The following is a 24,971-nucleotide window of genomic DNA, read 5'->3' as shown; positions in this document are numbered from 1 at the left end:
TCAGGAGGCTGAGGCAGGAGAATGGTGTGAACCTGGGAGGCGGAGCTTGCAGTCAGCCAAGATCGTGCCACTGCACTCCAGCCTGGGCAACAGAGCGAGACTCCATCTTAGAAAAAAAATAATAAAAAAAATTAGCCAGGTGTGGTGGTGGGCACCTGTAATCCCAGCTACTCAGGAGGCTGAGGCAGGAGAATCACTTGAACCTGGGAGGCGGAGGTTGCAGTGAGCTGAGATCGCACCATTGCACTCCAGCCTGGGCAACAAGAGCAATAATACACAAATGACCAATGAGCATATAAAAAGATTGTCATTACTAATCATCAGAGAAATACAAATCAAAACCACAATGAGACATCACCTTATACCCATTAGGATGGTTAATATTTAAAAAACCAACAGGTCCAGGCATGGTGGCTCATGCCTGTAATCCCAGCACTTTGGGAGGCCAAGGTGAGTGGATCACTTGATGCTAAGAGTTTGAGACCAGCCTGGCCAACACAGCGAAACCCCGTCTCTACTAAAAATACAAAAAACTGGGTGTAGTGGCATATGCCTGTAATCCTGGCTACTCAGGAGGCTGAGGGCATGTGAATCACTTGAACCCCGGAAGCTAAGGCTGCAATGAGCCAAGATCCTGCTGCTACACTACAGCCTGAGTGACAGAGTGAGACTCTGTCAAAAAAAGGGAAGGGAGGGGCAGGGAGAGGGAAGGGAGGGAGAAAGGAAAGGAAAGGAAAGGAAAGGAAAGGAAAGGAAAGGAAAGGAAAGGAAGAGGAGAAGAGAAGAGAAGAAAAACAAGTGTTGGTGAGGATGTGGAGAAACCGGAACTCTTGTGCACTGTTGCTAGAAATGTAAAATGAGTAGCTGCTATGGAAAACAGGCCGGAGGCTCCTCAAAAAAAATTAAAAATAGAACTACTGTACAAGCTAGCAATCCTGCTTCTGGGTATACATCCAAAAGAATTGCCAGCAGTGTCTCGAATAGATATTTGAATACTTATGTTGATAGCAGCACTATTCACAATAACCAGGAGGTGGAAGCAACCTAAATGTCCATCAGTGCATGAATGGATAAACAAAATGTGGCACATACATACAATGGAATATTTTTCAACCTTAAAAGAAGGAAATCCTGTCACATGCTATAACATGGACGAACCTTGAGGATGTTACGCTAAGTTAAATAAACCAGCCACAAAAAGACAAATATTGTCATTACACTTACATGAGGTATCTGAAGTAGTCAAATTCATAGAAACAGAAAGTAGAATGGTTGTTACTAGGTGTCATGGGGAGAGGGATAGAAGGAATTGTTTAATGGGAACAGAATTGTTGGGAAAAGTATGGTGAAGTGGGCACTCAGAGTACTGAGAGGAATGTAAATTGATATAATTCTGTAGGGCAATTCTGCAATAAGTATATTTTAATGTATAGTCATGTATATTTTAATATTTTGAACAATGATTTTATATTTTCAATAAATATTTTTAATCTCTTTTTAAAAGTCTAATCCTCTGACCTCACAATTCCCCTATCCCAAAGAAACATTTTGACAGGTAGGCAAAATTATGTTTTCAAAAATGTTCATTGCAGGAATGTTTAATGACCAAAAAACCACAAACAAACAAAAAACAAAACAAAAACCCAGACTATTCCAGATTAGGGGCTGAGTAAAGATTTATGCACACTGGAATACCAGCCATTGAAAATACTGATGTAGATACACTAGAAAACATTCCCAATATACTGGTAAATGAGGAAAATAAGTTATAAAGCAGTTGGAGAAAAAAACTGTTTATTTCCATGTGGAAAAGTACAGAAGGACATATACCAAAATGTAAACATTACTGGTAAAAATTTGGGATAACAGATTTTTTTTTCTGATTTTTCTATAATGACAGGTTTCCAGCACATGTTTTAACAATGCATAAAATAAAACAACTCAATGATTCCCATTTTACAGTAGAGTCTGGCCCATATGTTCATGACTTCTCAGCTGGGGTCAGAAAAAATCTCTACAAAACACAGCAAGCTGTGATCAATTTTTCAACTGTGTATTGTGAATAGGCAAGAGGAGTCAAAATATAACGGGAACTCCGAACAGTTCATGGAATTAAAAGATAAAAACATAAACCTTATTTCTCAACATAAGTTCCAACAAGTTCAAGACACTTTAGTAAGCTATGACACAAGTCATTTAGTCCATCCCTAAAGAACTGAGGGTCCTGGAAATGTAATCATGCCAAGGCAGTCTTTTTTACATTTTTAACAGAAGAAAAATGGGTGCCCAATCAGGATTTTTAAGATTAGGAAACAAAGCCGGCTGGGCGCGGTGGCTCACGCCTGTAATCCCAGCACTTTGGGAGGCTGAGGTGGGCGGATCACGAGGTCAGGCGATCGAGACCATCCTGGCTAACACAGTGAAACCCCATCAGTGGGTTTAGTCTCTACTAAAAATACAAAAAATTAGCCGGGTGTGGTGGCGGGTGCCTGCAGTCCCAGCTACTTGGGAGGCTGAGGCAGGAGAACGGCGTGAACCCGGGAGGCAGAGCTTGCAGTGAGCAGAGATCGTGCCACTGCACTCCAGCCTGGGTGACAGAGCGAGACTCTGTCTCGGAAAAAAAAAAAAAAAAATTGGGAAACAAAATAAATTAGAAGGAGCCTAATGATCCATGAATGCCTAATGATTTCCCATCAAAACCCTTGCAAAATTGCCCTTGTTTGATGAGAACGATGAACAGGAGCATTGTCATGGTGGAGAAGAACTCTCTAGTAAAGCTTTCCTGGGTGTTTTTCTGCTAAAGCTTTGGCTAATTTTCTTAAAACAAAGCAGATGTTACCATTCTTTGACCCTCCAGAAAGTCAATAAAGAAAATGCCTTGAGCATCTCAAAAAAACTGTTGCCATGACATTTGCTCTTGACCTGTCTGTTCACTTTTGCTTTGAGTGGACCACTTCCACATCTTTGTAGCCACCGTTTTGATTGTGCTTTATCTTCAGGATCATACTGGTAAAGCCATGTTTCATTTCCTGTTACAATTCTTTGAAGAAATGCTTCAGGATCTTGATCCCACATATTTAAATTTTCCACTGCAAGTTCTGCTCTTGCCTGCAGCTAATCTGGGCACTACACTTTTGGCCCCCATTGAATGGAAAGTTTGCTCAACTTTAATTCTGTAAACTGAACCAAATGATATGTGTACAGTATTGGTTATTGTTTCTGCTGTTAATCATGAATTCTCTTCAATTAGGGCATGAACAAGATGAATTTTTTCCTCACAAATTAATGTGGATGGTCTGCCACCACAGGCTTCATCTATTTATTTATTTTTTTTTTTGAGACAGAGTCTCACTCAGGAGTGTCACCCAGGCTGGAATGCAGCGGCGAGATCTCCACTCACTGCAACCTCCTGAGTTCAAGCAATTCTCCTGCCTCAGCCTCCCGAGTAGCTGGGATTACAGGAACCCACCACCACCCCCAACTAATTTTTGTATTTTTAGTAGAGATGGGGTTTCATCATTTTGGCCACGCTGGTCTCAAACTCCTGACCTCAGGTGATCCACCTGCCTCAGCCTCCCAAAGTGCTGGGATTACAGGCGTGAGCCACCATGCCCGGCCTATTTATTTATTTATTTCAGACAGAGTCTTACACTCTGTCACCCAGGCTGAAATGCAGTGGCGTGATCTTGGCTCACTGCAACCTCCACCTCCTGGGTTCAAGCGATTCTCCCGCCTCAGCCTCCTGAGTAGCTGGGATTACAGGCACGCACCACCACGCCTGGCTAATTTTTTTATTTTTAGTAGAGACGGGGTTTCATCATGTTGGTCAGGCTGGTCTCGAACTCCTGACTTTGTGATCTGCCCACCTTGGCCTCCCAAAGTGCTGGGATGACAGGCATGAGCCACCATGCCCAGCCTATTTATTTTTTGAGACAGAGTTTTGCTCTTGTTGCCCAGGCTGGAATGCAATGGTGTGATCTTGGCTCATTGCAACCTCAGCCTCTCAGGTTCAAGCGATTCTCCTGCTTCGGCCTCCCGAGTAGTTGGGATTACAGGTATCACCACCACACCCAGCTAATTTTTTGTAATTTTTGTAGAGATGGGGTTTCCTCATGTTGGCCAAGCTGGTCTGGAACTCCTGACCTCAAGCAATACACCCACTTTGGCCTCCCTAAGTGCTGGGATTACAACCGTGAGCCACTGTGCCCTGCCCAGGCTTCGTCTTTAACATCATCTTGTCCCTTCTCTTTTTTGAGACAGGGTCTCACTCTGTCACCCAGGCTGGAGGCTGGAGTGCAGTGGCACAATCTCAGCTCACTGCAACCTCCACCTCCCAGGTTCAAGTGATTCTCCCACCTCAGCCTCCCAAATAGCTAGGACTACAGGCACATGCCACCACATCCAACTATTTTTTGTCTTTTTAGTAGAGATAGGGTTTTACCATGTTGCCCATGCTGCTCTTAAACTCCTGGACTCAAGTGATCCACCGACCTCAGCCTCCCAAAGTTCTGGGATTACAGGCATCAGCCACTGCACCCAGCCCTTGTTCCTTCTTTTTAAATTTTATTTATTTACTTATTTTGATATGGAGTCTCGCTGTGATGCCCAGGCTGGAGTGCAGTCACGTGATCTCAGCTCACTGCAACCTCCACCTCCTGGGTTCCCACAATTCTCCTGCCTTAGCCTCCCAAATAGCTGGGATCACAGGCATGTGCCACCACGCCTGGCAAATTTTACATATTCTTAGTAGAGACAGGGTTTCACCACGTTGGCCAGCTGGTCTCAAACTCCTGACCTCAAGTGACCCACCTGCCTCGGCCTCCCAAAGTACTGGGACTGCAGGCGTGAGCCATCGCGCTTGGCCTCTTGTCCCTTCTTATTACATTATCCATTTGTAAACTGCTGATTTATTTGGGCCATTTCCCCATAAACCTTTCCTAAAGCATCAATGGTTTCACCATTCTTCCACCCAAGCTTTACCATAAATTTGATGTTTGTTCTTCCTTCAATTTTAGCAGTATTTATGTTGCTCTGATAGGAGCCCTTTTTCAAATTGATATCTTATCTTTCTTAGTGCCTCAAACTAAATCCTGTTCAGTCATGTTATAACAAGTTAGTATGAGTTAATTTTGGTGGAAAAATAATCTGGAATCCATGCATAGTTTTTTCGCAACCCATATTTTCCATGATCTTTTTGAAGACTCCTCATAGAATCAATCTTCTCCTGCTCAAGTTTTTTTTAGTTTCTTTTTTTTAATAACATCTTTTATTTGTATACAAAGTACAAACTTGCTTTATTCGGATTTTTTTTTTTTTAATTTATTTTTAGTCAACTTACTCCCTTTTATTTATCAGCAGTTTGCTCTGACAGAATAAATTACAAACTGTTGTTTCGATTAATCCTTTTAATCACCATGTCAGGCACACAGGTTGGAGGATATTAGCTCCCATTTAACAAAAAGTGGAAACACTGTACCCACATTTAGTGTAAGACAGAGCTAGGATATAAGCCTTGGGCTTCCATAGTCACAACTGCTTTTTTCCATAACTTTGTAATACATCATTTTAAAGCAATCTGATTTCACAATGTTTTACAGTGTAAGAGTAACATCTATAGCATCTCTTCTTGGCAGGTTACCTCTGGAGAGAACCAATGTAATTACCTCATAAGCTGGCACTTTTTTTTTTTTTTTTTTTGAGATGGAGTTTCACTCTTGTTGCCCAGGCTGGAGTGCAATGGCGTGATCTCTGTTCACTGTAACCTCTGCCTCCTTGGGTTAAAGCGATTCTCCTGCCTCAGTCTCCCAAGCAGCTGGGATTATAAGCATGTGCCACCATACCTGGCTATAGTTTCTTTTTTTTCTTTTCTTAAATTTTATTCTGTGAGATGAGGTCCCACTATTTTGCTCAGTGTGGTCTTGAACTCCTGGCCTCAAGTGATCCTCCCACCTTAGCCTCTCGAATAGGTGGGACTACAGATGTGCACCACTATCTCTGGTTCTTTAAAGTAGTTTCTATCCAGGAAGCTAGGGTACTAATAGGGCCTTCTTTGGTGAGAAGAAAACAGAGAAAGAGTCCTTTTCTTTCTAGAGGGACAGCTGGAGTACAGTTTATGCACAGTACCTAAGTTCAAATCCAAATCCAAGCTCTCCCACATGCGCTTTAAGCAAATGACTTCTTTTTGTTTTCCCACCTGTGAAATGAGGGAAAACAGTACTGATCTTCACTGTAGATAGACTGAGTTTTTTTGTTTTGTTTTGTTTTGAGACAGAGCCTCACCCTGTTACCCAGGCTAGAGTGTAGTGTCATGATCTCAGCTCACTACAACCTCCCCTCTGCCTCCCAGGCTCAAGCAATTCTCGTGCCTCAGCCTCCTGAGTCGCTGGGATTACAGACGTGCACCACCATGCCTGGCTAATTTTTGTATTTTTAATAGGGACAGGGGTTTCACCATGTTGGCCAGGCTGGTCTTGAACTCCTGGTCTCATGTAATCCACTGGCCTTGGCCTCCCAAAGTGCTGGGATTACAGGCGTGAGCCACCACGCCTGGCTGGTAAAGTGGTTTTAACTACAGTATAAAGCTCTTAGAACTAAGAACAGTACTTGAAATAGTGTTCGATAAATGCTATTAAGTATTCAGGAGCACAAAATGGATCCCATAAAGGTAATTCAAAGGACCACAAAAATCAGTGTTTCTGTGTTTTGTTTTTTAAAACATGCTTCCTTCCCTTCCTCCAACACACAAGCAGCGAAGTAGAGAGACACCCATAGCCCGAGTGAGAAGACACCCAAACACCAAATTAGAAATGACTTCACAGTCAGCCCTGGAGTCAAAGCCGATTCCCGGACCAGTCCCATCCCACAGCAGCCTGCCTCCTCTTTCAACATGACAGAGGCTGCTGTGTCCTTCGCCAAGGACTCCCTGGCAGGTGGAGTGGCCGCAGCCATCTCCAAGATGGCCGTAGCACCCATCAAGCGGGTCAACCTGCTGCTACAGGTGCAGCATACCAGCAAGCAGATCACTGCAGATAAGCAATACAAGGGCATTAGAGACTGCATGGTCTGTATTCCCAAGGAGCATGGAGTCCTGTCCTGGTGCGGTAACCTGGCCAGTGTCATCAGATACTTCCCCCACCCAGGCTCTTAACTTCACCTTCAAAGATAAATACAAGCAGATCTTCCTGGGTGGTGTGGACAAGAGGTCCCAGTTTTGGTGCTACTTTGCAGGGAATCTGGCATCAGGCGGTGCCACTGGGGCCACATCCTTGTGTTTTGTGTATCCTCTTGATTTTGCCCATACTCGTGTAGCAGCTGATGTGGGCAAAGCTGGAGCTGAAAGGGAATTCCGAGGTTTCGGTGACTGCCTGGTTAAGATCTACAAATCTGATGGGATTAAGAGCCTGTACCAAGGCTTTAACGTGTCTGTGCAGGGTATTATCTACCGAGCTGCCTGCTGCCTACTTCGGTAACTATGACACTGCAAAGGGAATGCTTCTGGATCCCAAGAACACTCACATTGTCATCAGTTGGATGATGCACAGACTGTCACTGCCGTTGCTGGGTTGACTTCCTATCCATTTGACACCATTTGCTGCTACATGATGATGCAGTCAGGATGCAAAGGAACTGACATCATGTACACAGGCACATTTGACTGCTGGAGGAAGATTACTCATGATGAAGGAAGCAAAGCTGTTTTCAAGGGTGCATGGTCCAGTGTTCTCAGAGGCATGGGTGGTACTTTTGTGCTTGTCTTGTATGATGAAACCAAGAAGTACATGTAAGTTATTTCCTAAGATTTTTCCCCCTTTGAACAGGCATGTTGTATTATATAACATATCTTGAGCATTCTTTTCTTTTGAGACGGAGTCTCCCTCTATTGCCCAGGGTGGAGTGCAGTGGCGCAATCTCAGCTCACTGCAACCTCCACCTTTTGGTGGAGCAATTCTCCTGCCTCAACCTTTTGGTTCACCTTTTGGGTGATTCACCTTTTGGGTTCAAGCAATTCTCCTGCCTCAACCTCCTGAGTAGCTGGGACTACAGACATCCGCCACCACTCCCGGCTTTTTTTTTTTTTTTTTTTTTTTTGTATTTTTAGTAGAGATGGGGTTTCACCATATTGGCCAGGCTGCTCCTGAACTCCCGATCTTGTGATCCACCCACCTGGGCCTCCCAAAGTGCTGGGATTACAGGCGTGGGCCACCGCGCCCGGCTATCTTGAGCATTCTTGACAGACTCCTCGCTGTCAATCTATTAGTGGCAACTATTCACTGGTTGGAAATGGGAAGCAACAATATTCATCTGACCAGTTTTCTCTTAAAGCCATTTCTATGATGATGATGATGATGGGACTCAATTATGTTTTTTATTTCAGTCACTCCTAATAAATAACAAATTTGGAGAAATAAAAATATCTTAAGAAAAGAAAAAAGAAAAGAAAAGTCTTCACACCATGGAATGACAAGTGCTCAAATGGCTCTCAGTAAGTGCTCACGGGGACACCACTGTCAGAGTGGTGAGCAATCATCTACCACAAAATGGAACAAAGCAGCAGAGGTACGTAGGAAGCAGGTGAGAACATACAACCTCTAAGGCCCATATAAATCTGTCAAGAAAACTTTCTGGAGGAAGGAAAGATAGAAGAAAGACCTGGATATCAGCATTTGGTAACGTCTACTTCGATCTTCCTGACAACTACATTCAAACTGACCTGAGTGTGCTGGCCCCAAGCACATCATCCAGCTTGAGTTTCAATGCTGGTTGGGAGAAAAGGAAATTGAGGGCAAGTCAGAGCCCAGAAAGGAGCGCAATTTAGAACTGCACAGCGGGGGAGACTGAGTTTGAGTGTAGGAAACGGGAAAGGGGGCGTGTGGGGTAAAGAGGTGAGCGCAGTGGAGTCAGGCCTTAGTGAACAAGTGTGCTTGAAGGTGGAGATGGGCACCCCTCTGGCTGAGTCTGCTCCAGTAGAGAGCTCAGGGGCCAGCAGCAGGCACCGCAAGGAGCAAAGCAACTGGTGTAAGCCCCACAGCTTCCTGCGACCAACAGTGCTTTGTTGTGCCCAGGCATCTGTTCAGTCCCATCTTTTATTTTAAGACAGGATCTGGCTCTGTTACCCAGGCTGGAGTGCAGTGGTACAATCTGAGCTCACTGCAGCCCAAACTCCTGGGTTCAAGCGATCCTCTTACCATCGCCTCCCAAGCAGCTGGGATTATGGGTGCACATCACCATGGCCCACTAATTTTCTACTTTTTGTAGAGATGGGGTCTCACTATGTTGCCCAGTCTTGTCTCAAACTCCTGGGCCACCTCAGCTTCCCAAACTGTTGGGATAAGAGGCATGAGCCACTGCACCTGGCCTCAATTTTTTCAATCTTTTGTTTTTAAAAGCAGACATCTCCCTGGTTGGAGCAAGGAGGAAACAGGGCTTTAGAAAGTTTCGAGGTCCAAGGAGAAGCCCCACAACAGTTTGAGATCTTTCCAAAATGATCCACGCTCGACCTCCTCATCCCTCTTACCAAAGTGCGACACCTTGTTCGTGGAAGTAGGAGATACACACCCAGTACCTGTCCTCATCCAACAAAGTCGCAGGCACCCAAGGGCAGCCACGCTGCCACCGAAGGCCCCCGGCTGCTCACAAAAGCCGGTCAGCTCCGGCCTCTCTTCTAAGGACACACGCGTCTCGCACCCCCTCCCCTCCCCGCCCCGCCCTGAGGAGACACGCGTCTGGGCCCCGCGCCTTGAAAAGGCGCATTCCCACCCCCACCCTTCAAACGCGCGAGGCCACGCGTTCCGGCCTCCGCCACCTCCACATGCCGGAACACCAGTGAGGGGCGCGCGCTCCCAAAGGTCGGGGACGGAGCTAAGAGCGCCGCGCCCAAAAAAGGCGGCAAAGTCCCTGACTCGCTGAGAGTTTCCGAGCCGCCATGTCTATCCCATTCGTCTCCTCTCCTCCGACAGCACGCCGTGCTTCCCCTCAGGCACCTTTCACCGTTAGGGATGAGGGCTCCGCGGCGGTTCTCGGTGTGGCTCTGATTCACCGCCATCTTGCTTCGGGCCTCCTGCCGCCCCGTAGATGGAAAGGGGCGGGACCTGCGCCGAGCCGTGGGGCGCGGTTCTGAAGGGGAGGGCGGAGATTATGACGTAAGGAGGAGGAGGAGCGAGACCGGGTCACGTGATGGGGCAGTGCCCGGGGAGCGGGGCGGAGTCAGGGTAGAGGTCCCCGCCGAGAAAGGGGAGAAAGAGGCGGGCCCTGAGAATTGGCTCGGAGCGCGAAGGGGTGAGTGATAGGTGAGTGGCCTCCCGACCTCACCTGCCCCCTTAGCTCCCTGCCTTTAGGTATGGACTTGGGTTGGTCCTGTCAGGAATGATCTCAGCTCACTGCACCTCCAACCTCCCATGCTCAAGCCATCTTCCCACCTCAACCTCCCATCCATTACTCACTTTGGTTATGAAACACTAGAAAATAATGACTGAGGCCCCATCTCACGCCAACTGAAGATGAACTGACCTCACAAAGTGTTTTCATCTCTAATATCTGTGGCTATTTCTTACCAAGAGAGTCTCACCCTCCACACATGGGTGAGATGACATAATGGCTGATTTGGTCAAGGAGCACAAATAAGACAGGCCAGGCAGTTACTGTTCAAACAGCAATGTTTAGTTGTACAACACATAAAGTCTAGCAACAATTACAGGACCAGTTTGAGTGTCTGTTTGCTTGTTTTCAATTGGGAAATTTAACTGTAATGTCACCATAAGATTGGCTGGGACTGGTAACATTTAAGAAACGGGTTGTTCTTGCATCCCCTAGGCGTGGGCCTCTTGCTCCATCAGGACTTGGTTGTAGATGAATGGCCCACAAGTCACCAGCCTTTGAGCAAGTTGTGTCCAGGTGGAGACAGGAAGAGGGTGGGCAAAGGGGAATTCTATAAAGACACAGTGTGTGGGGCAGTGGCAGTCAACATTCGCAAACATTCATGCATCTGATGGGGGGCTTTGCCCTCCCTTGGGTATTTTCCATTAGCCTACAGTGACCACCTGTGGTCAGGCTAATTCATTACTCACATTAATGGGGAAGGGGGTTGGGGGTAGGAGTAGGTAGGGTAGGTGGGAAGAGATCCCTCTTATTGCTGAGTGGACAGAAGGGTGCTAGTTTTTCCTTAGCGTGTACATATTGTGGGTTTCTGGGGGTTTGTGTGTGTGTTTAGTTTTTGTTTGTTTGGACAGAAGAAAGTCAACTCCAGCAATGTCTTCTTAGGAAAACCACTCTTCCTCAGTGGCTGCGTTATGAGGTGGGGAGGATGTACAACTGCACTCTGGGCCAGCCACAAGTGGTGATTTTTTAAAAAGTGATCCTAGCCCTTGCTCCCCAACATCTGTAGTGACCCACCCTCATGAATACCTTTAAATAATGAAGGAGACACCCTTGTCCCACTTTGGGGCTCACACAGCTGATCTCAATGAATCTAGTAAGCAGAAAAATTGCTTTCTTGACCCTTTAAGGAAGCCAAGAGTAGCTCATGCAGATGAATGGGTAGGGAGCAATGCCATTGCCCTTAGAGATGGTTACAAGTAGCTGGGATGGGCTTACAAGGGCAGAAGGAGCTCTTGATGAGTTCTTTCACCCTGCAGATGGGCTAGGACCGGCTGACGCAGATGATGCAGTAGGGCTGTGCTGGCAGAACCCCACTCCACTGGGAGGAGAGGAGTGGTTTGGATAAATGGAGGATGCAACTGGTCTAAAGAGGCAGCTGGCCCCTCCCACCTACTGAGGGCTGAGAGGGGCTGTGGTGGTGAGCTGGATGAGCACAGCACTAAAAAGGGCTTGGCCCTGCAGCAATAACAGCTGAGAGGAATGGAGGGAGAAGCAGCGCTTGAAATGGCCTTCATTCAGCAGTGGGGCAGGGGGTGGCTGGCACAGGTGGAAGGACAGTGCCCAGGAGGCCTTCTCCCTGCAGGGGGGTTGAGAACGGTTGAGGGTGTGGAGACCAGCAGCTGGCAGCAGACATATAAAATACCTTCTCCAGGGAGGCTGAGATCATGGTTCAGGGGTGCCAGGCACCATTCCTACTCAGCCTTTCCAACGCCCACCTCCCATGCCCATAGATCTTCCCCTGCTGGTCCAAGGTCTCCATACAGGACTGCTTCTACAATAGCCAAGGATCCCTGTTCTGTTGAAATGTATAACCTCTGGGCTGTAGCGCTGCTGCTGTTCTGTCCTGACAGGTGCCTACCCTGTAACTTTGTGAGCAAGGGAGGATGAGGGCTGGGTTGGCAGCCTCCAGGGAAGACCGAGACCATAGGTTGGGGTCACTGGTGACCTGATCACCGCCCCCCTTTCTCCTGGTCCATTGAATCTTGGGTCTTGAGTCTATGTTTTTTTCCCTAGCACCTGAGTGATAAAAGACTGGGATTATAAGTGCTGGGATTCATAGAGGACCAGTGAAACACCTAGGCTGAACCAGGAGATGGGACAGAAGGTTGTATGAGGTTATTGTAAACAGTTTCACTTGGTGTTTTCCCTTCCCTAAGGCTAAACTGTTTCCCTGGCCCCGAATTTCATGAATCTTACAGATTAAAGGAAAAGAGTAACTTACTTGTACAACAAGCAGGGGAAATATATGCATTAATAAATACAGGGCTTCAGGGAAAGGCAAGAAAAGCCTAAATGTATGACGGTGGGTATCATTGGGAATGTCTACAGGAGTCAGGAGGAGAGGGAATTAGGGAAAAGTAGAGAAAGACAGACATAAATATAATTAGCTTCAGCACAAAAGTGATGGGGAATAGAAAAGAGAGGTCAAGTATGTATGAAGCAAATGGAGCAACAGAGAAACCTGCTTAGAAGGGAGAGAAGTCTGACGGAGAAAACGGAGGTGTGGTCAAAAATTTGTCTTTGAAGCCAAATTACTAAGAAAGACAAATTATGTATATTGTTTCTGATACTTCTTTAGAATTAGTTCTAGAACCTGATGTCCCAATAAAAGGTTGTCTCACATGACTAGCATGTGTGCTTCCTTTAACTGGACACTGGGAACTGCATAACTCACTGTGTTTCCCTCTTTACATTGGCTGCCTATGAGCTCAGGGCCTGTTCCGGTGCTTGACTACAGAAACTTTCTTTCCTATTCCTTTCTTTGACCCAAATTTCTCTGGCAATCTGTTTGTACTGTCCTGTAGTTTTGTGATTTTATGTGAAGGCAGTCTAAAGTCATTTCTGGAAGTAGACTGGGCATAAATGCTAAATATAGGAATGAACCTAAAGTAGATTCATCTAAAAGGAAGTGAGAGATGTCAGAGACAGGCAGGAGAGGGAGAGAAAGCAATATATGAGGGAAGGAGGGAGAGGGAGAAAGAAGACAAAGTCGGAAGCAGAGACAGGCAGTGGCCTGGCAGCAGAGGCCAGTTGAGTGGAGAGCAGCAGTAGGCTCTGGTGACCGGTGGTAGCTTTGTGACACTGAACACGACACAGACTGAAGGGTGGAGCTCCATTTGTAGGCACTGATGCTTTCTGCAAGAACCCAGCTCTGGCCTACTTCTCTGCCTTCTCATGGCCTTCCTTTTCCCAGGAAGCCCCAGCCTTACCCCCAGACCACCCCCAACTTACAGGAGGGTTGTCCTGAACTCCCTGCCCCCTACTCAGGTCTAGCTCCACTGCCATCTGTCCTTGGAGAATCTCTATAGCCCCAGTTTGTGTGCAGGTTCCGAGAGAAGAGTTGCCTGTGGCTCACCTGCTCCCAACACTTTTAAATGAAACCTCCCCCAGATCTCCTGAGTGAGGCAAACAGCTTTGTTTTGGGACACAAGGAAAGGAGACAGATAATGGACAGGCATGGAGGAGCCAAACTTACAAGGGACTCTCCAGGGAGGGCAGTGAAAATACCTCACCCCTGCATGCACACACACAGGCTCTCTCACTCTCTCTCTGACACACACACACACACACACACACACACACACACACACAGACAAGATGCTCCACAAATACCAGACAGGCCTGTGGGACAGAGTTGAGAGGAAGAAGGTGGTTGGTGGTGGTATTTGGGATGTGTGTGTGTGAAGTGGGTATGTGTGATGACACAGAGAAGTGGTCGTCATGGGTTACTGTCGTGGCTTTCCTCTGTGTCCACGCTCACCGGAGGGAGGCCTCCATTGTCATTGAGCCGCTTGGCCCTGTAAGTCTCATAGTGGATGTTGTGTGTCACTTCCTTGAGGTCCTGGAGGTGGGTCCTAGAGGACACAGGGTGAGAAGAAGAGGGCTGCAATTAGGGGCAGGAAGAGGAGGCGGTGACACACATCACTTCGAGGGACTGGACCCAGTGAATGGGACCCACTCCCAGGAGCTAAGGATTCTTCTACAGCACGTTCCATTTTGCAACAGGAGCTGGAACTGGGGCAGAAAGCTCTGTCAGAGAGACCTGGAGATGCAGGAGGTGAATCTGAACAGATAGACCCTGACCCCAAATAATTCAACCTGCTGTCTGGACAGCTGGAGGGGAGACATCTTACCTGATGACAAAGTCTCGAAGCAGGGCAAACTCACAGTGGTTGAGGTTTTCCACTATGAACAAAACAAAACAAAGCAAAACAGGTAGTCAGTTCATTAATACAGCAACACCCAGGAGGTGAGCTTCTGTTTGGGTCACGGAGGCATTTAGGAGAAAGCTATGGGACAGGTCATTTTTTGTAACCCTTCCAGAGATTTGCTCACTTGGGTGTACTGGATTTGATTCATTGAACAAATATTAAGCAGCTACAATGGGCACGACATCCTTCTAGACGCTGTGGCATAATAGCCAAGAGGGACTATAATTTTTACCATTTTATAGAAGAGAAAACTAATACCAAGGCTGAGAAACTGGCCAAGGCCTAAGATACACTTCCCATTCTTCAGAAGCTTATAATCCGGTTGGAAGTAACACAGAGAAAATAATAATTGAGCCATTTTAAAAAGGTCATGCACTACATGACAAATCCAATTCAACATATATTGAATACCTAGTATTTGCAAATCATTGGCCAAGCACTGTTGGAACAGAATGAGGATTAAGACATGGGGCCAGGCACTGTGGCTCATGCCTGTAATCCCAGCACTTTGGGAGGCCAAGGTAGGAGGATTACTGGAGCCCAGGAGTTTGAGATCAGCCTGGGTAACATAGTGAGACCCCACCTCTATTAAAAATAAAAATAAAATCGCCAGGCATGGTGGTTCACACCTGTAATCCCAGCACTTTGGGAGGCCAAGGCAGATGGATCACCTGAGGTCAGGAGTTCAAGACCAGCCTGACCAACATGACAAAACTCCATCTCTACGAAAAATACAAAAATTAGCTGGGCTAATTTTTGGGCTAAATAAAAAATACAAAAATCGGGGTCCGCACCTGTAGTCCCAGATACTTGGGAGGCTAAGGCAGAAGAATTACTTGAACCTGGGAGGCAGAGGTTGCAGTGAGCTGAGATTGCGCCACTGCACTCCAGCCTGGATGACAGAGTGAGACTCCGTCTCAAAAAAAAAAAAATCTGAGTCTGAAATCAAGTTTCACCACTAACAAGTTATGTGCTTTGGACAAGGCTTTTAACCTGAGCTTCCGGTGCTTTGGTAGCTTATACTCTGAGAACAGGAGCACCCGCTCTCCTCCCTTCATAGGGTTATCATATTGAATGAAATCATTAAAGTGATTCTTTGACCACTTTCAGAATCATCAAGACCCGCCCAGGGTCACATCCATTCATAATAAAATGGAAATGGCAACACCTGAACAACCCTCCGGCAGTTTGTCAGATCACATCCCCCTTCCTATGAAAACCTTTCTCCAGTTTTTCCAGGCCTTACTAATCTCTCCATGTTCTGAACTCCTTTGATGCGCTAAGTCAGTGCCACCCAGTCAGGTGCTAAATCAGTCTCTTGTTACTCCTGCCTGTGAGCATTGTCTTCTCAATGAGACTGTAAGCTCCTTATGGGCAGAATCTGGCTGACATTCATTTCATATGTCCTGAGACAGTGCCTTGATCTACAGATGCTTAATAAATGGTGACTGGATAACTGATCAGCAACCAGTTCTTCCAGAAGATGCAGTGAATTACCTTCGATGATCCCCCATGGAGTTTTTCGGCCGAGGACCCTCTTGCCATTCACTTGGTACTCCTTGTCACTTCCCACCACAGCAAAAGGCATGCTCTCCTGCTGTACGGGGCAGAAACACAAACCAGACACATGTGCACCGTCATCCTCCAACAACCTGGACATTCAGGAGCAGGATGGCATATGGTCCTCTAGCCTTGAACCACACACTTCTGATGCTCATTCAGAGATACTACTGATGGCAAGGGCAAGGCTCAGTCTCTTGAAAAGAGCACCCGACTGAGATTCAAGAGTCCTGGGTCTAGTCCCAATTGTACCTCTGCCTCGCTGGTTAACCTCAGGAATCAGCTCTCCTTCAGCTGCAGAGCGCTTTGTACTTTCTTTTTTGAGACAGAGTTCACTCTTGTTGCCCAGGCTGGAGTGCAATGGCACGATGTCAACTCACTGCAACCTCCACCTGCTGGCTTCAAGCAATTCTCCTGCCTCAGCCTCCCGAGTAGCTGGGATTACAGGCATGCGCCACCATGCCTGGCTAATTTTTGCAGGTTTTGTAGAGATAAGTTTTTGCCATGTTGCCCAGGCTGGTCGTGAACTCCTGGGCTCAAGCGATTCTCCCACCTAGGCCTCCCAAAGTGCTGGGATACAGGCATGAGTCACCACGCCCAGCCAATTTAATTTTTTTAAGTTATTCTAGGTGGGGGAAGCCTATAAGCCACTCACTTAGTCTAACCCCTGCATTTCATAGAGGGGAAACTAAGGCAGGGTCTGACCACAGCATAGATCCTCCTGGACCCCAGCCTGATGCTCTTCCTGCCTGCTGCCCCTCCCATCACCCCATATACTGTTTTTGCCAGACCTTGTGGGGGAAAAGGAGGCTTTTATGTGGTCTGGGGATAGAAGGCTTTCTGGGTACAGGGAGCCCTTCTGTGGGTTCACAGTCCAGGGCCATAGTCCTCCCCATCCCCCTATGTCACTTCTGGTCTGGGTCAGGCAAGGTTGGGGGGAGTACAGAAAGGGAAAAGACAGAGGACGTGCACAATACACATCCCAGAGGTCGCAAGGGGGCATCAGTGGAGGAGCAGTGCCCCAGGCACCCACCCTGATTTTGTCATTCTCCGTCTTATCCTCCAAATCCTCATCAAATTCCTTCTGGGGGTAGAATTCAATGCCATTTACTTCAAGCTCCTTGCGAACCTAGAGGCGAGGAGAAGAAACAAGGTAGTCAAGTGTCAGGGTAATGGAAAAGAGGGGTGTGTGCACCTGTGTGCGTGAGCTGAGGTCAGAGAGCCAAATCCAGCCTTGGATAATCCACAGTCATCTCTGAACTCTGAGACCCTGAGCAGCAGGAAGATGGTGAATAAATGCAAGCCCCAGCTATACAATTACAACCTAGCCTGAGAGGAGGAAGACGCCAGGAGGTGCAACTTCAGGTCCCAGGCGCCTCGCAACCAGCTTGCTCATCTCAGGGTCCGCGAGACTGGGATTTACACAAGCAGCACAGGTGAGCCCACTGGGGAGTGCTCAGACCCCTGCATGTTATATTCCTGATTGGAAGGAAGAAAGGTGAGGCTCCCCCTACTCCGAGACTGTTTGCCCTCTTTCAAGGTCGACTTAAGTCTTGCCTTCTCCAGGAAACCATCCAGGACCTCTTCATTGTTCTATTTGATTATAAGTTTTGTTTGTTTGTTGTTTGTTTGTTTGAGACCGAGTCTTGCTCTGTTGCCCAGGCTGGAGTACTGTGGTGCGATCTTGGCTCACTACAACCTCCACCTCCCGGGTTCCAGTGATTCTCCTGCCTCAGCCTCCCTAGTAGCTGGGATTACAGGCATATGCCACCACGCCCAGCTAATTTTTGTATTTTTAGTAGAAATGGGGTTTCACCATGTTGGCCAGGCTGGTCTCGAACTCCTGACCTTAGGTGATCCACCCGCCTTGGCCTCCCAAAGTGCTGGGATTACAGGCGTGAGCCACCGCCCCCAGCCAATTGTAAGTTTCTTTTTTTTTTTTTTTTTTTTGAGATAGAGTGTCACTTTGTCGCCCAGGCTGGAGTACAGTAGCACGATCTCAGCTCACTGCAAGCGCCGCCTCCCGTGTTCATGCCATTCTCCTGCCTCAGCCTCCTGAGTAGCTGGGACTACAGGCACCCGCCACCACGCCCGGCTAATTTTTTTGTATTTTTAGTAGAGACGGGGTTTCACCGTGTTAGCCAGGATGGTCTTGATCTCCTGACCTCGTGATTCACCCGCCTCTGCCTCCCAAAGTGCTGGGATTACAGGCATGAGCCACCACGCCCAACTGGATTGTAAATTTCTTAAAGGCAGCAATTGTCTTTTCATTTCTCTCAAATCGCCCCTCCCCAACCCTGTACATTCAGCACAGGGCTGAGCTTATAGAACATGCCAGTGAGGGCTGGGCACGGTGGCTCACGCCTGTAATCCCAGCACTTTGGGAGGCCGAGGCGGGCAGATCACGAGGTCAGGAGATCAAGACTAGCCGAGACCATCCTGGCTAACACAGTGAAACCCCATCTCTACTAAAAAGAGAAAAACAAAATTAGCCAGGCGTGGTGGTGGGAGCCTGTAGTCCTAGCTACTCAGGAGGCTGAGGCAGGAGAATGGCGTGAACCCGTAAGGCGGAGCTTGCAGTGAGCCGAGATCACGCCACTGCACTCCAGCCTGGGCGACAGAGAGAGACTCCAAAAAAAAAAAAAAAAAGAGAAGATGCCAGTGAGGACTAGTGGCCAGTTGACTCACTAATTAGCCTAGCCCTTCAATTAGGCTAACGTTGGAGGAGTGATTTCTTATGTACACAGTGATACATGTATTCAGTGGTCTTCACAGGTAGGTTTGGAGGGTGGGAAGAAGGCAGCCCAGAGCTGTGCCATCTTTTCTTCATCATAGTCCCCAGATACCACCAACCTCAGCCTCTTGAATGGTTAAGAAGGGGGCTGGGGTGGAGAATTGGGGGAGGGTTGAGGGTGGGGGTGAAGGCAGAATGATGACGGCTAGGAGATGGCCTGAACCCAGCGGAGAGAAAGGAGGGGATGGGAACAGGAAAAGAAGACAGGGGGCCTTCTCACCCTTTGCTTGAATTCAGACTTCTCCTCCAGGGTCATGGTGTCAGCCTTAGCAATGACAGGGATGATGTTCACAACCTTGCTGAGGTGTTTCATGAACTCAAGATCCAGAGGTCGCAAGCTGGGGCACAGAAAAGGCAGAATCATCAGAGCCACCTTGCCCTCCCCAACTCGGCCACCACCACCACTCCAGGACACCCACAGGAGAAGAGGACTGGGCTGGGCATCTGGCTGAGGCCAAGAGGCTGCTACCTCTCGTCTCCGACACAGCCCCACTGCCTTGCCGTCTGTAGAGCAGCCTCAACACCTGCCTTTTTCTTTTTCAGTCCCCATGCAGATCCTGCCTCTCTTTAAGCCCCCCTCAAACCACCACTTCAGAACATCTTTTCTGACTCAGGGATTTCTTTCTCCTGGGAGCATCTGTGGACTATTGTCTCTACTCATATGTCCTTGTGCATGTGTGTCTTTTTTCCTTTTTTGTCTGTCTCAAAAACAAAAAACAAACAACAACAACCAAAAAAAACAACACTGTGTGTGTCTTTTTTTTTTTTTTTTTGAGACAGGGTCTCACTTTGTCACCCAGGCTGGAGTGCAGTGATATGGTCATTGGCTCACTGCAGCCTTGACCTCCAGGGCTCAAGCAATCCTCCCACCTCAGCCTCCAGAGGAGCTGGGACCACAGTTGTGCACCACCATGTCTGGCTAATTTTTAAATTTTGTGTACAGACAATGTCTTGCCATGTTGCCCACGCTGGTCTTGAACTCCTGGACTCAAGCAATCTTCCTGCCTCGGCTTCCCAAAGTGCTGGAATTATAGGCGAGAGCCACCGTGCCTAGTGTGTACATCTTGTTCTGCCTATCAGACTACTTCTTGACAGGTCTCCTCCTAGCCCCCCGAGTTAGTCCTGCAGGGCCAAACTGGAGGCCTTGCCCTTCCCACAATCTGACAGTCTATGCCCCCATCCTACCTCAGGCTCTGAGACCCCAACTTGGCTCTATTTTGCAATCTCAGGGACTCACTAAGTCAGGCTGTCTGATGGTTCATTCTGACCAGGGGGTCGAAGCCTAGGGAGGGATAAAACCAGCCTTCTGTTGAGTTCCTGGGTCTAGCCCAGGGGTCTTGTTTCATCTCTCTTCTCCCCCTACCATCACTGCCTGGTTCCTAGAAAATTTGGGGCTTACCTTGCTTGTGCCATCCTCTGAAGAGCTTAACTCTAGCCCAGCAGCTGGGCTTAGTAATGTTATGGGACCCCCCTCCCCCGGTCTCTGCAGGAAGGTTTCTGGCCTGCCCCCTAGGATCTCCATCCTCTGCCTGTTCCCAGCACTTCCTTCATGGGGCCCACCTGTCACTCACAATCAGAGTTCCCAACATGCTTGTGTGTGTCTTATTCTGCCTATCAGATAGTACTTCATGACAATGGTTGGCCTTCATCTCTGAACACACAATGCCTCACTCCAGGCTGGTACCTTCTAAATGCCTACAACTGGGTCCCTACCCTCCAAACACCAGCCCCAATCCAGGAGCCCTGCACTGCCCTATTTCACCCTTCTTGCTGCTCCCCCCAACTCCAATTATTTTCCAAAGCAGGTATTTGGTGAATAAATGAAGTGCCCTCTGCTCACATTCACCAAGTCCTCTTTGATGATACAGTTGTGCCATGCTGCTGGGACACCAGTGGGCAGATATTGGTGGCTGATGTTGGACAGCTTTAACCTCCTAGCAAGAAAGTCAAACTTCCTCGTGGGAAGTCTAGGGAATCCCAAGGTCATGGTCCATGACTATGTACCAACCCACCTGGCTGGAAGGGCTAGGACTCAGCTAGGGAGGCCTAGCTGAGTCAACGTATGGATCATCCAATCCAGATGGGCACAGATGATACAAACCAGACCGGGCCTGGCAATAGGGGTAGGGTTGGTACATACGAGTGTCCTGTGGGAGAGATGAAGTAAAGGCAGCAGTGGACACGAGTGTCAGGGATGCGTTTCTTCCTGGCGATGTTGACCTCCTCCTTCAGGAACTTCTCGTACTGCTCATTGATGTACTTCTCAATGGGCTCCCAGCTGATGGGGAGGGAAAGTAGATAGATGCATCAGAAGAACAAGACCTAGGGCTCAGCTTAGGCATGATCTGGTAGCAATCTCCTTACATTCATGTCATTCCCTGGTTGGTGGGCCTAGGATACCTGCTGCCAGATTCCCCCTCAGCCCCCGCACCGATGGCTTTCCTGGATGGTTAGTTAGCAGGGGTGGAGCTCCCCAGGGGCCCTGGCCTGGGCTGTCGGGAACTACAGAGCATGGAGGGTGCAGATGGTTCTCAACGTGAATGAATCTGCACCATAGTAAGTATCTTCCCAGCAGAGTCTTTAGGGCAAAGATCTCAGAGGCAGACAGATACCAGTTTTCATTGTTGATTTGGTCTCCAAAGCCTGGGGTGTCGATGACGGTCAGCTTCATTTTGACACCGCCTTCCTCTATCACTGGGGGTGAAAAGAAAATGTACCAGAGAGGTCAGTCCTACAGCTGACCCCAGGTACCTGGCAGCCTACTAGCCAGGGAGACCCAGGCCTTGTCTTCAGGATCAGTTATTGGAAAAGTCAAATTTAGGGTCTTTTCCATCTTGATATCATGGCTTATGCTGTTCCCTGTACCTGGAATCTGGAATACCCTCTGTACTCATTTCTTTTTCTTCTTCTTTTATTTTTTTTAAGAGACAGGGTCTCACTCTGTCACCCAGGCTAGAGTGCAGTGGTGCAATCACAGCTCACTGTAGCCTCGAACTCCGCAGCTCAAGTGATGCTCTCGCCTCAGCCTCCCCAATAGCTAGGACTACAGGTATGCACCATCATACACAGCTAATTTTTTTTTTTAAGAGACAGGGTTTCGGGCCGGGCGTGGTTGCTCACGCCTGTTATCCCAGCAGTTTGGGAGGCCGAGGCAGGCGGATCACGAGCTCAGGAGATCAAGACCATCCTGGCTAACACAGTGAAACCCCATCTCTACTAAAAATACAAAAAAAATTAGCCGGGCGTGGTGGCGGGTGCCTGTAGTCCCAGCTACTCAGGAGGCTGAGGCAGGAGAATGGCATGAACCCGGGAGGTGGAGCTTGCAGTGAGCCGAGATCGCGCCACTGCACTCCAGCCTGGGCGACAAAGCAAGACTCCGTCTCAAAAAACAAACAACAAACAAACAAAAAAAGAGATAGGGTTTCACTGTGTTGACCAAGATGGTCTCGAACTCCATGACTCAAGCGATCCTCCCACTTTGGCCTCCCGAAGTGCTGTGATTACAGGCATGAGCCACCGTACCTGCCCACTCCTTACCTCTTTCTACCTGTCTAAATCCTGTACTTTATCATCCACCTCAAATCTCACCTCCTTCCATTCGAGCTCCCTGCTCTCTCTTCCCTGAACCTGCAGTCTAAGGAGTTTGCTTCAGAGTGAAGTGCTCACGTCTGTTCTGTCTTAAGGTTGCCTTTTATTGGTCTTATTCTTCAATAAGCCCCATTCTTTCCCCTTTCCAGCAGAGGCACTCACTGAACAAAGCCCATAGGGGTCCCTGCCTGGTCCTCACCATGCCCGATAGCTTTGATCTCCACTGTCTTGGGGATCTTCTCCTCCCGGTTCCAGCTGGAGGCCTTGCGGCTCACTTGGGATTTGAAGAGCGTGTTGACCAGCGTTGATTTGCCCAGTCCACTCTGGCCTACAGCAAAGCAGGAGGAGGAGGTAGGGAGACTCTGCATCCACCTCCTGAGCCTAATATTTCCCCATAAGCTTACAGAATTCTAGAGCCATGATCCAGGCCACACCTTGTCTGACCACTCACTGGGGGATGGCCAGGCTGAGTGGGGATTGCAGGCAGGTGGGAATGGCTTCCTGCTTACTGCAGAGGGCCTTGGGGAAACATCACTTGGATTCCATATTCTCTCCTTCCCAGAGCCACAGGACCACTGGGAAAAGGGACAACCTCTGCATATGTCTAGTGTCGTGGTTTTCTGTTTTCTTGTGATTCCATTTTTTGCTTAGGTTTTCACTTTTTAATGATACTAAAAGGAAAAATAGAATGACTTTGCATCCTGATACTGCCTCACAGTGCATATTGTACATTCACATTTGTTAGCCAAATTCATTTTTATATCAGCCCTGTGGATCCTGAAGCAGAACTATCTTTATCCTCAGTTGAGATGGTCCTAAAGAGATGAATCCTCTTCTAACAAAATATGTGCAGAGCAACATAACTAATACATGCAAGACCAGGAACTCGAACCCTAATAACATCTTGGCTCTATATCCACTCTTTATTCTAGTGTAGTGGTTTTTAGATTGTGCTCCCAGAAGCCTTAGTGTCCTGTGAAGACACATGCCAGAGAGGGCACTGTGAGAGGAGGAGGAGGCTGGGCAGGCAGGGCCCCTGCATCCACTTCCTTCGCTATGGCTCCCTTTCACCTGTTTTCCAGATGCATATCTGCAGAAGACTTCATTTCAAGGAAAAGTTTCACAGCTAAAGAACATTTGAAAACCACTGGTCAGGCCGTTTGCGGTGGCTCACACCTGTAATCCCAGCACTTTGGGAGGCCGAGACAGGCGGATCATGAGGTCAGGAGGAGATCGAGTCCATCCTGGCTAACACGGTGAAACACCGTCTCTTCTAAAAAAAATACAAAAAATTAGCCCGGCGTGGTGGCAGGCGCCTGTAGTCCCAGCTACTCAGGAGGCTGAGGCAGGAGAATGGCATGAACCTGGGAGGCAGAGCTTGCAGTGAGCTGAGATCGCGCCACTGCGCTCCAGCCTGGGCGACAGAGCGAGACTCCGTCTCAAAAAAAAAAAAAAAAAAAAAAAAAAAAAGGGAAAACCACTGGTCAGGCCAGGTGCAGTGGCTCATGCCTGTAATCCCAGCACTTTGGAAGGCCAAGGCGGGCAGATCACTTGAGGCCAGGAGTTCGAGACCAGCCTGGCCAACATGGTGAAACCCTGTCTCCACTAAAAATACAAAAATTAGCCGGGCATGGTGGCACATGCCTGTAGTCCTAGCTACTCAGGAGGCTGAGGATCGTTTGAACCCAGGAGGCGGAGGCTGTAGTGAGCCGGGATCACGCAACTGTACTCCAGCCTGGGCAACACAGCGAGACTCTGTCTCAAAAGAAACAAACCCACTGGTCTGAGCAGAGCTTCTCAAACTTCAACACGTACAAGAATCCCACAAGAAAGACTTGCAATTGACAAGCAGCCTCGGCATTGCCCGGACACTAGTAGGAAATGCAGAATCTCAGGCCCCACCCCAGATCTATGATTCTGAATCTGCATTTTAACTGGGCTTCCAGAAGAGTCCTATGGACAATAAGATCTAAGAAATACTGGGCTGGTGAATTCTTGTGATTATATTAGAAAAAGAACCATGCTGGGGTACAAGGGCCTAGAGTTCCAGACCCACCTGCATTGTTTTCCCTGAATGCCTTTGGATTAGTCATGCCTTGGTTTCTTTACTGATAGGATGGTGAGGAGAGAGGAAATTGGACAAGACCAGGGATGGTAAATAAGGTGCATTTCTCATTCCTGCTGATTATCTGGTAGTAGTCACCTAGACCATTATGTTAAAAAGGCTACATCTGGGCTCAGCACTGAACACGTGCCATGACTGACTAGCAGTCTGCCATGCACACCACTGGGGAGAGAAGTGGCTCACGGGTGTTGGATTTGCCATGCTTGCTCTGAGATGTTTTCTAAGAGCATTCGTTCATTAATTATTCTTAGGTGCCAAGTGTTGTCCTAAAATTTGGAGGTACTATGGTGAACAAAACATGATCCTTACCCTCAAGGAG

At 48.0% G+C, this 24,971-nt stretch overlaps 2 protein-coding genes and 1 pseudogene across 10 annotated transcripts in view; 1 reads left to right on the top strand and 2 right to left on the bottom strand.

Moving 5' to 3' along the window:
• WBP2NL (WBP2 N-terminal like) overlaps window positions 1-10,113 on the bottom strand; it is a 35,446-nt gene extending 25,333 nt beyond the window's left edge. For all 4 annotated transcript variants that reach the window (XR_611101.4, XR_008622471.2, XM_003814643.5 and 1 more), the window contains exon 1: window positions 9,981-10,113. Coding sequence is in view for 2 of the 4 variants with exons in the window: in XM_003814643.5 (XP_003814691.1) it covers window positions 9,981-10,042 (62 nt within the window). In the remaining 2 variants the exon portion in view is untranslated. The remainder of the gene's footprint in view (window positions 1-9,980) is intronic.
• Window positions 4,078-7,847, top strand: LOC134730120 (ADP/ATP translocase 2-like; annotated as a pseudogene).
• A 521-nt stretch (window positions 10,114-10,634) lies between the features above and the next one.
• Window positions 10,635-24,971, bottom strand: part of SEPTIN3 (septin 3) — a 39,077-nt gene continuing 24,740 nt past the window's right edge. For 2 of the 6 annotated variants that reach the window (XM_034949032.2, XM_003814640.6), the window contains exons 3-11: window positions 22,727-22,855; window positions 21,552-21,633; window positions 21,080-21,217; window positions 19,160-19,277; window positions 17,179-17,274; window positions 16,083-16,182; window positions 14,508-14,559; window positions 14,135-14,228; window positions 10,635-11,950 (exon numbers count right to left, since the gene is read on the bottom strand). In XM_034949032.2, the coding sequence (XP_034804923.2) occupies window positions 11,885-11,950; window positions 14,135-14,228; window positions 14,508-14,559; window positions 16,083-16,182; window positions 17,179-17,274; window positions 19,160-19,277; window positions 21,080-21,217; window positions 21,552-21,633; window positions 22,727-22,855 (875 nt within the window). In that variant the 3' untranslated portion in view covers window positions 10,635-11,884. Of the gene's footprint in view, window positions 14,229-14,507; window positions 14,560-16,082; window positions 16,183-17,178; window positions 17,275-19,159; window positions 19,278-21,079; window positions 21,218-21,551; window positions 21,634-22,726; window positions 22,856-24,971 lie in introns of all 6 variants that reach the window. The other 4 variants (XM_055105393.2, XM_055105391.3, XM_008967410.5 and 1 more) reach the window with 3 other exon arrangements.

Source organism: Pan paniscus, chromosome 23 (assembly GCF_029289425.2).
Source record: "Pan paniscus chromosome 23, NHGRI_mPanPan1-v2.0_pri, whole genome shotgun sequence".
In the NCBI taxonomy this organism is placed as follows: Eukaryota; Metazoa; Chordata; class Mammalia; order Primates; family Hominidae; genus Pan; species Pan paniscus.
The sequence above is the reverse complement of the archived record's forward strand: the minus strand, read 5'-3'. Positions and strand labels throughout refer to the sequence as shown.